General features: G+C 44.1%; 1 protein-coding gene across 2 annotated transcripts in view; it reads right to left on the bottom strand.

Moving 5' to 3' along the window:
• Positions 1-11,321, bottom strand: part of LOC129829439 (CD9 antigen-like) — a 101,206-nt gene extending 89,885 nt beyond the window's left edge. For both annotated transcript variants that reach the window (XR_008755390.1, XM_055891134.1), the window contains exon 1: positions 11,059-11,321. Coding sequence is in view for 1 of the 2 variants with exons in the window: in XM_055891134.1 (XP_055747109.1) it covers positions 11,059-11,127 (69 nt within the window). In the remaining variant the exon portion in view is untranslated. The remainder of the gene's footprint in view (positions 1-11,058) is intronic.
• Positions 11,322-14,319: the final 2,998 nt, after the last annotated feature.

The raw sequence follows: 14,319 nt of genomic DNA, 5'->3' as shown, positions 1-14,319 counted from the left end.
CAACGCTCTAACCACTAGGATACATGCCGGTTAGTGGCCCAACGCTCTAACCACTAGGATACCTGCCGGTTACTGGCCCAACGCTCTAACCACTAGGCCACCTGCCGGTTACTGGCCCAACGCTCTAACCACTAGGCCACCTGCCGGTTACTGGCCCAACGCTCTAACCACTAGGATACCTGCCGGTTACTGGCCCAACGCTCTAACCACTAGGCTACCTGCCGGTTACTGGCCCAACGCTCTAACCACTAGGCTACCTGCCGGTTACTGGCCCAACGCTCTAACCACTAGGCTACCTGCCGGTTACTGGCCCAACGCTCTAACCACTAGGCCACCTGCCGGTTACTGGCCCAACGCTCTAACCACTAGGCTCCCTGCCGGTTACTGGCCAAACGCTCTAACCACTAGGATACCTGCCGGTTACTGGCCCAACGCTCTAACCACTAGGCTACCTGCCGGTTACATTTGCATTACATTTAAGTCATTTAGCAGACGCTCTTATCCAGAGCGACTTACAAATTGGAAAGTTCATACATATTCATCCTGCTCCCCCCGTGGGAATTGAACGCTCCACTCTAACCACTAGGCTCCCTGCCGGTTACTGGCCCAACGCTCCACTCTAACCACTAGGCTGCCTGCCGGTTACTGGCCCAACGCTCCACTCTAACCACTAGGCTCCCTGCCGGTTACTGGCCCAACGCTCCACTCTAACCAATAGGCTACCCTGCCGGTTACTGGCCCAACGCTCCACTCTAACCAATAGGCTACCCTGCCGGTTACTGGCCCAACGCTCCACTCTAACCACTAGGCTGCCTGCTGGTTACTGGCCCAACGCTCCACTCTAACCACTAGGCTGCCTGCTGGTTACTGGCCCAACGCTCCACTCTAACCACTAGGCTGCCTGCTGGTTACTGGCCCAACGCTCCACTCTAACCACTAGGCTGCCTGCTGGTTACTGGCCCAACGCTCCACTCTAACCACTAGGCTGCCTGCTGGTTACTGGCCCAACGCTCCACTCTAACCACTAGGCTGCCTGCTGACATATCTGTTGTTTAAATGAACCTGTCAATCCTTCAGAGGAAACCTATAGGAATATTGATAATACAATAGACATGACCATTTAAGTTGCCATTGGACCTCTTTGCGGTAGTAATTAGAAGTTGACGTTTCAATTTAAAATCAATTCTATTCGTATGATTGACATGACACCCCCCCCCCCCCCCCCCCCCCCCCCCTTTATTCAACAGCATGTTGCGTCTCAACCGACATACAACACAAACACCTACGAGTATGGAAAATAGGGTCCGAGCTATAACCTATGAAAGTACGGGGGGGGGGAAATATAGTTTTACGCATTTTTTAAATAATTTTACGTTAAAAGGATTTTTTTTTAAGTGACAATAAATGACTTTGACAACGCTGTTTGGAAGCTTATAAATTATATATTATTAATGATATAAAACAGTAAACCGTATCTTTTCCAGTGATGAAGCAAGGATGTCTCATGGTGGCAGGTCGCCTAGCAGTTAAGATCGTTGAGCCACTAACTGAAAATGTCGCTCCTTCAAAATCCCTTTTGCCAACTAGCTGAAAAATCTGTCGATGTTCCCGTTAATCAAGGCACTTAACCTTAATTGCTCCTGTAATTTGCTCTGGATAAGACCGTCTGCTAAATGAAGTCCCATAGATCCCTTCATTACAAAAGCTCTACTACACGAGAATCCAAACCCATCCACAAGGTTTGGTAACTCGAGGTTCCGCGGGTCTCTACCCAACTAGGTAAATCCACTTTACGTTTTACAAAAGGACCTCGTTGCTGGAACCCCACTACAAATACTGGATGTTCTGGTCACAGTCAGGTAATTCAAAATATTGATTACCTTCTTACTGAAGAAAGTCATTTTTTCTATTGTATCTGATTTTGATTTGAATGTGTTTTATGAATCATAAATTCAACTAAACTGTCAATTGAAACGTAAATGGTGGAATATGCAAAATGAGTCAACTTCCAGTACCTTAAATCTCACGAATGTTTTGGCTTTCAGGTCCAAAAAAGTCACTTTCTGAGCAACTCTACCGAGGCCAAACCCAGGCAAGAAACAGCGTTTTATGTGAAATGTTACAGACACAGCTGGACAAGATGGAAACGGACACAGTGACCAAAGACGAGAGGCCACACACAGCTGAAACTTCACTGCATGTATGATGAAATACTGGTTGAGAATGAAACGACTGAACAAAATGAACAACGAAACAGCGAGTAAGTGAAATAAATAGGATTTGATGGTGTTTTACTGGTAAATGGGGACATACGTAAATACCAACAAAATAACTTTTTGGTCAGTGTGGTGTGTCAACTATTTAAAACTGTACTAGAATGCTTAAAAGGCTGCTAAAACTTTTAATAATCGGTATCAGTCAAAAATGTCATATCGGTGCATCCCTAATACATAACGAATATATTGTAAACAAGCACCAATTTAATTCCACTAAATTATGCAAATGAACTTATAGACCAACGAGCATGACTAGTCAAATGTATTTATTGACTGGTATTTCCATCAGTGTCGAGGCTATACAGCATGACCAGTCAACTGGTATTTACATCAGTGTCGAGGCTATACAGCTGCCCAGTCAACTGGTATTTCCATCAGTGTCGAGGCTATGAAACATTATTTCACAAAGGGATCGTTTCTTGTCCTCCTGGACAATTGACCGGGAACCAAATTGTATTTATCAGCTATTACCGGCTAACGAAAACCCTGCTCGTGAGTCTAAAGTGTCACGGCAGCATGTGTGTCACTGATTTCATCAGAGGCTAAGTTCAAGTACAGTGGCAACAGTTTCTTCACTTCCTGTCACAGCGACAACACTTTCTTCACTTCCTGTTGTGTGTGTGAGAGACAGAGAAAGAGAGAGCGCAGGTGCTTGGGACAACCTTGTGAACCTAGAGTTGGTCTTCGCGGCCTGGGAGTTGGCTTCTGATATTCTACCCAAGGCCCAAGGGCAGCCTAAAGCCTGTATCGATATGAATAAATTAAAAATTGCAGCTGTTGCATGTGCATAACGAGGCTACTTGTCAGTGCTCAGCGATTAACCCATTATTGTTTTTTTTTCCATTAAAACGTAACTAATTGACACACATCGGTTCTACTACTTGAATTCCATTTAGTTCTGGGTTTTTTGTTGTTGTGTGTGAGCCAGTTCTCTAGAGAAATCAAATCATTCACGACAGAAATTAAGTCAAGAACTATATGGGATGCTGGGAGTTGTAGCTTTCATTAAGCAAATATTCAACCTCGTTCCGTTCATAAAACCTGGTAATTAACTACGATGACCATAATCCATTGCGCTTGTTTTTACAAATGGGTAAACCATTAGGCTTGCTACTTAGGTTAGATACACACAGACCACATACGCCGCAGCGATAGACAAATGTACACAACAACGAGAGAGTTTGTGAAAGTACGCCTTATCTAATTTGAAAAACGGGTCACTTTGTTTTTCCCCAAACAGCTCTGCAGCGTACTTAGTCAGGCTACCTAAATAGGATGACTACAGACAATACGGGAAGAACAGAGATAACGTGAGATGGTAGAGATAATAGAGTTTGGCTGGCTGACTGCTACCGTCTGAGCAGAGATGAGATGACTTTAAAGCCGCACTACGCATAAATCCCTACGCCATTTACTAGGTGTGAAAATTCGAATCGTTCGCTTAATTTTAGTTTGTGACAAAAATAAACTCGTATAATGTAGAGAATCATTGTACCATCTAAACCACTATGAAGTTTATTTTACATAACTAAAAATACTGTTGTTTCAACTAGTGTACAAAACCCACAGTAAAAGATGCACGTACAAAGCTTAAAGAACAGGAAGCATAGAAATGGCACACATAGAACAGATATACTGCTTCTTAGACTTGCGGTCAAGTAGAATGACAGATCTACAACTACATTTCTATGTGAATTTGGTCAATTCGCCCAAAAAAGTTACATATTGGGACTTTAAGGAAATGGAAAAACTACTATTTGTGCCATGCAACTTCTAAATAAGGGCATAATGTAAGCAGGCCTAGAAAATCCAACAGTGTTGAAAAGCGGCCGTTCAATACCTCAGAGTAATTGGAATATTTCCGTCATTTTTTTTTTTTTTTGTAATTGATAATTTGTGTACCCGTTCGCAGTGCTCTAAATGGGCAGGAGCTCACAGGAGCCGAAGTACTGGCACCTCTAATGGTCTACCGCTCACAGGAGCCGAAGTACTGGCACCTCAAATGATCTACCGCTCACAGGAGCCGAAGTACTGGCACCTCAAATGATCTACCGCTCACAGGAGCCGAAGTACTGGCACCTCAAATGGTCTACCGCTCACAGGAGCCGAAGTACTGGCACCTCAAATAGTCTACCGCTCACAGGAGCCGAGGTACTGGCACCTCAAATGGTCTACCGCTCACAGGAGCCGAAGTACTGGCACCTCAAATAGTCTACCGCTCACAGGAGCCGAAGTACTGGCACCTCAAATGGTCTACCGCTCACAGGAGCCGAAGTACTGGCACCTCAAATAGTCTACCGCTCACAGGAGCCGAGGTACTGGCACCTCAAATAGTCTACCGCTCACAGGAGCCGAAGTACTGGCACCCCAAATGGTCTACCGCTCACAGGAGCCGAAGTACTGGCACCTCAAATGGTCTACCGCTCACAGGAGCCGAAGTACTGGCACCTCAAATCGCTCGAGCGCCCGATCCTTTTACAGAACACACTATATCAGATGTATTGTGTGGCTCTCTCCTGCACCTCAATGTAAACAGTCCAAGCACTGCCTGTGTGACATTTCACTGCGTTGCTTGGAGCTAGTTAATATAAGCATTTCACTGCACCCGCTATTACATCTGCTTAGCTGTGTACACAACCAATACACTTTAAGTTTGTGTGTGTTTACAGTAGCGGTACGTGGGGGGAAATCACTCGGGAAGCCAAGCTTGTATAAAAGCCATATTACAACCTACTGTATGTTGTGATGATTGTGTTTGCTCTAGAACCCCTTCGTTAATAAGACACAGTGATATACAATAAGGCCTGTGATAAGGCTCTAGAACCCCTTCGTTAATAAGACACAGTGATATACAATAAGGCCTGTGATAAGGCTCTAGAACCCCTTCGTTAATAAGCCACAGTGATATACAATAAGGCCCGTGATAAGGCTCTAGAACCCCTTCGTTAATAAGCCACAGTGATAGACAATAAGGCCTGTGATAAGGCTCTAGAACCCCTTCGTTAATAAGACACAGTGATAGACAATAAGGCCTGTGATAAGGCTCTATAACCCCTAAGCCACAGTGATAGACAATAAGGCCTGTGATAAGGCTCTATAACCCCTTCGTTAATAAGACACAGTGATAGACAATAAGGCCTGTGATAAGGCTCTAGAACCCCTTCGTTAATAAGACACAGTGATAGACAATAAGGCCTGTGATAAGGCTCTATAACCCCTAAGCCACAGTGATAGACAATAAGGCCTGTGATAAGGCTCTATAACCCCTTCGTTAATAAGACACAGTGATAGACAATAAGGCCCGTGATAAGGCTTTATAACCCCTTCGTTAATAAGCCACAGTGATAGACAATAAGGCCCGTGATAAGGCTCTATAACCCCTTCGTTAATAAGACACAGTGATAGACAATAAGGCCCGTGATAAGGCTCTATAACCCCTTCGTTAATAAGACACAGTGATATACAATAAGGCCCGTGATAAGGCTCTAGAACCCCTTCGTTAATAAGACACAGTGATATACAATAAGGCCTGTGATAAGGCTTTATAACCTCTAAGCCACAGTGATAGACAATAAGGCCTGTGATAAGGCTCTAGAACCCCTAAGACACAGTGATATACAATAAGGCCCGTGATAAGGCTTTATAACCCCTTCGTTAATAAGACACAGTGATAGACAATAAGGCCCGTGATAAGGCTTTATAACCCCTTCGTTAATAAGCCACAGTGATATACAATAAGGCCCGTGATAAGGCTCTATAACCCCTTTGTTAATAAGCCACAGTGATAGACAATAAGGCCCGTGATAAGGCTTTATAACCCCATAAGCCACAGTGATATACAATAAGGCCTGTGATAAGGCTCTATAACCCCTTCGTTAATAAGACACAGTGATAGACAATAAGGCCTATGATAAGGCTCTATAACCCCTTCGTTAATAAGACACAGTGATAGACAATAAGGCCTGTGATAAGGCTCTATAACCTCTAAGACACAGTGATATACAATAAGGCCCGTGATAAGGCTTTATAACCTCTAAGACACAGTGATATACAATAAGGCCCGTGATAAGGCTCTATAACCTCTAAGACACAGTGATATACAATAAGGCCCGTGATAAGGCTCTATAACCTCTAAGACACAGTGATATACAATAAGGCCCGTGATAAGGCTTTATAACCTCTAAGACACAGTGATATACAATAAGGCCCGTGATAAGGCTTTATAACCTCTAAGACACAGTGATATACAATAAGGCCCGTGATAAGGCTCTATAACCCCTAAGCCACAGTGATAGACAATAAGGCCCGTGATAAGGCTTTATAACTCCATAAGCCACAGTGATATACAATAAGGCCTGTGATAAGGCTCTATAACCTTTAAGCCACAGTGATATGCAATAAGGCCTGTGATAAGGCTCTATAACCCCTAAGCCACAGTGATAGACAATAAGGCCCATGATAAGGCTCTATAACCTCTAAGCCACAGTGATATACAATAAGGCCTGTGATAAGGCTCTATAACCCCTAAGCCACAGTGATAGACAATAAGGCCTGTGATAAGGCTCTATAACCCCTAAGCCACAGTGATATACAATAAGGCCTGTGATAAGGCTTTATAACCCCATAAGCCACAGTGATATACAATAAGGCCCGTGATAAGGCTCTATAACCCCTAAGACACAGTGATATACAATAAGGCCCGTGATAAGGCTATATAACCTCTAAGCCACAGTGATATACAATAAGGCCTGTGATAAGGCTCTATAACCCCGAAGCCACAGTGATATACAATAAGGCCTGTGATAAGGCTCTATAGTCCCCAAGCCACAGTGATATACAATAAGGCCTGTGATAAGGCTTTATAACCCCATAAGCCACAGTGATAGACAATAAGACCTGTGATAAGGCTCTATAACCCCTAAGCCACAGTGATATACAATAAGGCCCATGATGAGGCTCTATAACATTTAAGCCACAGTGATATACAATAAGGCCTGTGATAAGGCTCTATAACATTTAAGCCACAGTGATAGACAATAAGGCCCATGATAAGGCTCTATAACCCCTAAGCCACAGTGGTATACAATAAGGCATGTGATAAGGCTCTATAGTCCCCAAGCCACAGTGATATACAATAAGGCCCGTGATAAGGCTTTATAACCTCATAAGCCACAGTGATATACAATAAGGCCTGTGATAAGGCTATATAACCTCTAAGCCACAGTGATATACAATAAGGCCTGTGATAAGGCTCTATAACCCCTAAGCCACAGTGATATACAATAAGGCCTGTGATAAGGCTCTATAGTCCCCAAGCCACAGTGATATACAATAAGGCCTGTGATAAGGCTCTATAACCTTTAAGCCACAGTGATAGACAATAAGGCCTGTGATAAGGCTCTATAACCCCTAAGCCACAGTGATATACAATAAGGCCCATGATAAGGCTCTATAACATTTAAGCCACAGTGATATACAATAAGGCCTGTGATAAGGCTCTATAACATTTAAGCCACAGTGATATACAATAAGGCCTGTGATAAGGCTCTAACATTTAAGCCACAGTGATAGACAATAAGGCCCATGATAAGGCTCTATAACCCCTAAGCCACAGTGGTATACAATAAGGCCTGTGATAAGGCTCTATAGTCCCCAAGCCACAGTGATATACAATAAGGCCCGTGATAAGGCTCTATAACCCCTAAGCCACAGTGATATACAATAAGGCCTGTGATAAGGCTCTATAGTCCCCAAGCCACAGTGATATACAATAAGGCCCGTGATAATGGCCAGACTAGTCAAGGTTTTCAACAGTTATATGACCTGCAGGATGGCCAGGCAAGGCAATGTTTTCAACAGTTATATGACCTGCAGGATGGCCAGGCAAGTCAATGTTTTCAACAGTTATATGACCTGCAGGATGGCCAGGCAAGTCAAGGTTTTCAACAGTTATATGACCTGCAGGATGGCCAGGCTAGTCAAGGTTTTCAACAGTTATATGACCTGCAGGATGGCCAGGCAAGGCAATGTTTTCAACAGTTATATGACCTGCAGGATGGCCAGGCTAGTCAATGTTTTCAACAGTTATATGACCTGCAGGATGGCCAGGCTAGTTAATGTTTTCAACAGTTATATGACCTGCAGGATGGCCAGGCAAGTCAATGTTTTCAACAGTTATATGACCTGCAGGATGGCCAGGCAAGTCAATGTTTTCAACAGTTATATGACCTGCAGGATGGCCAGGCAAGTCAAGGTTTTCAACAGTTATATGACCTGCAGGATGGCCAGGCTAGTCAAGGTTTTCAACAGTTATATGACCTGCAGGATGGCCAGGCAAGGCAATGTTTTCAACAGTTATATGACCTGCAGGATGGCCAGGCAAGTCAAGGTTTTCAACAGTTATATGACCTGCAGGATGGCCAGGCTAGTCAAGGTTTTCAACAGTTATATGACCTGCAGGATGGCCAGGCAAGGCAATGTTTTCAACAGTTATATGACCTGCAGGATGGCCAGGCAAGTCAAGGTTTTCAACAGTTATATGACCTGCAGGATGGCCAGGCAAGTCAAGGTTTTCAACAGTTATATGACCTGCAGGATGGCCAGGCTAGTCAAGGTTTTCAACAGTTATATGACCTGCAGGATGGCCAGGCAAGTCAATGTTTTCAACAGTTATATGACCTGCAGGATGGCCAGGCAAGTCAATGTTTTCAACAGTTATATGACCTGCAGGATGGCCAGGCTAGTCAAGGTTTTCAACAGTTATATGACCTGCAGGATGGCCAGGCAAGTCAATGTTTTCAACAGTTATATGACCTGCAGGATGGCCAGGCTAGTCAAGGTTTTCAACAGTTATATGACCTGCAGGATGGCCAGGCAAGTCAATGTTTTCAACAGTTATATGACCTGCAGGATGGCCAGGCAAGTCAAGGTTTTCAACAGTTATATGACCTGCAGGATGGCCAGGCTAGTCAATGTTTTCAACAGTTCTGTGTGTCCGCTGATGTAAAATGTTTATTTTTTATTTTTTTAACTAATCCTACTTGTAGACTAGTTGAACTCCAATGCCACCCTCCTCTCTTTCATGTTGGCAAAACAGTCTTTAACTCGGTCATACAGTAGTACACTTTTAGTTTGTTGTCATAGGCTACCTAGCTAAAATGCTTGCTTAACTGACTTCCTCGCATGGTCAACATTGAACCAGCTAAGTTAGCTAGCTAGTTAACGTGAGCCTACAGCTAAGCTACATATTGAACTTTAAATCGTCTCAGGCCAACATATTCACTAAAGTATGGTTAGATCAGAATTACCTGAACAGAGAATTAAGTCAAAGCCACAAGTCCAAAATCCCCATCTCCATCCATGGCGTAGGAAAGGACCGATTTAACATGCTAGCTACAGCAGGACATCAAATAGAAACAGACCAGAAACAGACACGTTTTTCTGAAAATTATGTTTTGCAACGGAAGTAATTTGGTCGGAAGCCAAATCCAAACTGGCCTTCCTTGGGGAACGTTTTGCTGCACCAGACCAACGCTGATTGGCTCATTCTTTTATAATTGTTCTGTATCAAGGGAGGCCAACCGCTTGCCTGCATCAATCAAGCAAATGCTACGGCGGAAACAAGTTATACTATTTTGGTCCAGACAGCATCAGATACATGGGCTACACATACTGAGACAGGCGGGTGCTGTTTCCTTCGCTTGGATTATTTCTCCGGAGAGATTCAGACAAAATTATGAAAACACAGAGACGAAAGATTAAAAAATAATATTAATAATAATAATTTATTGGTGAAATATGTGGGGTTAGTCTGACATCCATGAATACACGCCACTGTGTGTTTATCAATCATATGTCTGTTTTATAATGAATGACACAGGCGCAGAGAGAGAGAGATGGTGTTTGTTCCATACCGCCCCGAACTCACTCCGAGGGGATTCGTTTACCTGGCCCGCGTTACAGTGTGAGGAGTTTCCCGGTGTAAAACAATAGCGTTCGTTTTGGAACCTGGCTGCCTCCCGGGAATGAGCCCCTCTCGAAGTCGGCTCAAAACAAACACTACGTAAATAAGCACGTGGAGTGATGAATAGGATCAGGCCAATGTGTTTTCACATTCAAAGGTGATTTGCTTTTGATAAACGCTTCATCTGCCTTCCCAATGAAAACGATCTTAAATTCAAACATGTATTTTATGTTAAAAAAAAACATGTTTAATGTTTCTGAACGATGCACCTAGTGGTGCAAATTACTGTTTGATATGAGAAGATCGCTACGACCTCCCTGCTTTTGCCCGATGATTTTGACGGGCCATTGCCCAGTTCAACCCGGACCAGCGTAATATAACTCCCTCACTCTATCCGATCAAAAACACGCCGCGTCAAGGCTACGGGAAAGGGGAGATTTTCCTTCAGTGGAAAATGTGTCCGACGAGCCAAAACTCAACCTTCTAGTAGTCACCCTTTCCATGCCGACGCGATTTACTTAATACACACGATGAATAAAGGGCAAAAAATAGCCGAGGGGGGAGACTCAAAAGAACCGGCAAAATGACTAGAGCTGCAAGGTCGCTATTCGAGAAGCAATGTTACAAAATACAAACAATGGGCAAAAATAATCCTGCGGTTAGGTATGTCCGCATGGCGATGCAACATGCATTTGTCGTAGGCTGGACAGGCGAACGTTAGCTGCACCGTCCGCAGCGTCGCCACAACAGACCGCTTCATTCAAACACAAACTCAAACATATTTCGCCTAATAAATAAAAAAAAACGATCACGACTTACCCAGAATATGAAGTTGAAGATGAAAAGTAGATATTTTACACATTTCATTCCTCCTTCCACTTTCCCCATTGTTGGCTCCAAAAATGCAACGCTAATTCTCAAAACGTAAATCGGAGTTTGTTGCTATTCTTTCTCTTTTAAAACTTGTAAACAATATCGGTGCACCGTGCTGCTTTCAAGAACATCAAGCCGCGCTGTCAATATCGTCAGCAGAGGAAAGCACCTGAGGATCCTCTCACTGTGTTTCCAGACCGCCCATTTCAATGTGAGGGGGGGGGGGGTTCCAGACCGGCGGTTCCAACTCGACACAGACAGGAAACAGCAGGCATGCGGACTCGCTGATTCCGGTGCATGGTTGATTCTGATTGGATATGAAGCTGGCTGACCGTGTCCTCTCCTGCCTGATTTGGTCTGATGGTGGTTTGGCCGTTTCTTAGAATTTTCCTCAGACAGAGCTGAATCAGTGGCGATTTTAGCATGTACATCTTGGTGGGACAAACCATTAAAAAAAAAAAATCCATGCCAGCAAAGCCATAGCGCAGCATTAATTGCACTATAACGGTGAAAAACGGTGCCCCAAAAACTGTTACAACATACATAAAGCTGTCCCAACAACAGCGCTTTATTGGCTATCAGGGAAACAACTCATTCAGCCTCATTTACTGCCTTTAAAAAAAAACAGCTGATATGGCTGACTTGCTTGAACAAATGTGGTTTCTACTGACAATCGAGGTGTACAAACCATGGCATATGGGGATGGCGAGCGAATTAGAGGCAATCCGTAATTTCGAATTAAGACATTAATGAGCGAGCTAGGACGGACGCTGTTCAGGACTTTTGAAATGTACAGCGACACAATTCAGAACATGGGCCGTTCTTACAGTTTTCTCCCTTTACGCCAAGTCAGGACCGTAGGATAAATAAAGGGGGCATATAAGCAGTGGCGACCTGTCATTCAGGGAAGACTCCACCTGTTTTGAGCCCCACATTTTGAGCAAAAATAAATTAATACATTTTTTGGGGGGGGGGGGGGGGGGGGGGGCGAATCATGACGTTAGTGATCTTCAGGTCGGAGCTCTAGAAAGAGGCCCGAGTTCCCGACTTGGAATTCCGAGTTGGATGACCTTTAAATGTATTTTCCCAGTCAGATCCTTTTTTTCCGAGTCTCCTGTTGTCTTGAACTCCCTGACGTCTGAGATTCCCGAGTCTCCAGTTGTCTTGAACCCGCTGACGTCTGAGATTCCCGAGTCTCCAGTTGTCTTGAACCCGCTGACGTCTGAGATTCCCGAGTCTCCAGTTGTCTTGAACTCGCTGACGTCTGAGATTCCCGAGTCTCCAGTTGTCTTGAACTCGCTGACGTCTGAGATTTCCGAGTCTCCAGTTGTCTTGAACTCGCTGACGTCTGAGATTCCCGAGTCTCCAGTTGTCTTGAACCCGCTGACGTCTGAGATTCCCGAGTCTCCAGTTGTCTTGAACTCGCTGATGTCTGAGATTCCCGAGTCTCCAGTTGCCTTGAACTCGCTGACGTCTGAGATTCCCGAGTCTCCAGTTGTCTTGAACTCGTTGATGTCTGAGATTCCCGAGTCTCCAGTTGTCTTGAACTCGCTGACGTCTGAGATTCCCGAGTCTCCAGTTGTCTTGAACTCGCTGACGTCTGAGATTCCCGAGTCTCCAGTTGTCTTGAACCCGCTGACGTCTGAGATTCCCGAGTCTCCAGTTGTCTTGAACTCCCTGACGTCTGAGATTCCCGAGTCTCCAGTTGTCTTGAACTCGCTGACGTCTGAGATTCCCGAGTCTCCAGTTGTCTTGAACCCGCTGACGTCTGAGATTCCCGAGTCTCCAGTTGTCTTGAACGCGGCGGAAGTCATGCTGGATTGACAGAATGCATTCAACCGTTTCTGGCCAGTGGTGTTGACTGTTTATCCGTTTAAGATTGGAAAAAGAGACCCTTAAACCCAGACATGGACCACACAGCCACTCCACTGAATAGCAGGCTAATGATTGCTTTGCAACACTTGCAGTTTGCCACTGATTCCTTCCAAACCACTCATTGTTGAATTTGCGATTTCCAACTTTTTGTTTCATGTTTATGGTCGATGAGCACCGATACATTTTATCTATAATTTCTCTTAATTATTTCTCTTCGTATGACAAGGATTGAAAAAGATTTGCCAGTAGATTGTCGACTTGATTCATGATGATGACTGCTAGCTAAGATTGTAAAAGTATGATGTTGACATGATCAGTCCAATCAAAGCGACTGTAGATATAACGTGATTTGATGTCATTTTATCTGTGGCCAATGACCTTGAGCCTTCTTGGATGGGCACTTCTAATGTAACTCTATGGCAGCCCCCAAGGGGCTTGAATTTCTGAGCTCTCCTTGTAGATTTTGCGGTGACGTAGTGTCCCCATGAGTGACAGAACACTGAGCCAATCACGGCACAATTAGAGAACATTACCAACCCCTACGCTCTGTATTTTCCTCTGGCTGCCCCACCACCACAGAAAGCACTGAGCTGGGCTGAAACACCTGCATTTTGGAGCTGCTTTACTCAAGAAAACAAAACAGAGACCATGTTCGTATGCGGCTTTATCAACTCAAATTTAAAAAATAAAAAAATCACATTGTTTACAAACTGATATGTGACACGTATTAATGCCAAAATAACATGCAAAACAGGTGGGAGTCAAAACAAGCTCTGCCACCTGCACTGAATGACGGGTCTCCACTGATTACCTATTGGGAAGCACAGAGCAAAATGCTGTGCTATCTGGCCCTAATCAACAGTACACCATGGCAAACTATTTGACCACAGTGTTTTATCAAAACCTTGACAAAGTACAGGCTCAGGAAGTACAGCCTTGCCATTGAGAAGGGTCGACACAGACAAACCTGGCTTCCTGTAGAGGAAAGGCTGTGCAACCACTGCACAACAGCAGAACCTGAGACGGAGCTCCATTTCCTGACAAAATGTCCAAAAATATAAAACAATTAGTGTTCTTTCCACAAATTTGAAACCCTTATTCAAGGTTTCAAAGACTTCTCTGGTGAGGATAGGCTACCCGAGAGAGAAAGTGCCTCCTACCACTTACCCTTATGACTAGGACCCAGAGGTTTTCCTTTAACCTTTATGACTAGGGCCCAGAGGTTTTCCTGGAAAATTATTAAGCTGCACAAAGCTTGGTGAATTAGTGCTTTATTACACAAGAGACATTTTAAATGTGGAGTCATATGGAACGGTACAACACATGAGACAT

This window comes from Salvelinus fontinalis, chromosome 31 (genome assembly GCF_029448725.1).
Source record: "Salvelinus fontinalis isolate EN_2023a chromosome 31, ASM2944872v1, whole genome shotgun sequence".
Classification (NCBI taxonomy): domain Eukaryota; kingdom Metazoa; phylum Chordata; class Actinopteri; order Salmoniformes; family Salmonidae; genus Salvelinus; species Salvelinus fontinalis.
This window is presented reverse-complemented; position numbering and strand designations above follow the sequence as displayed.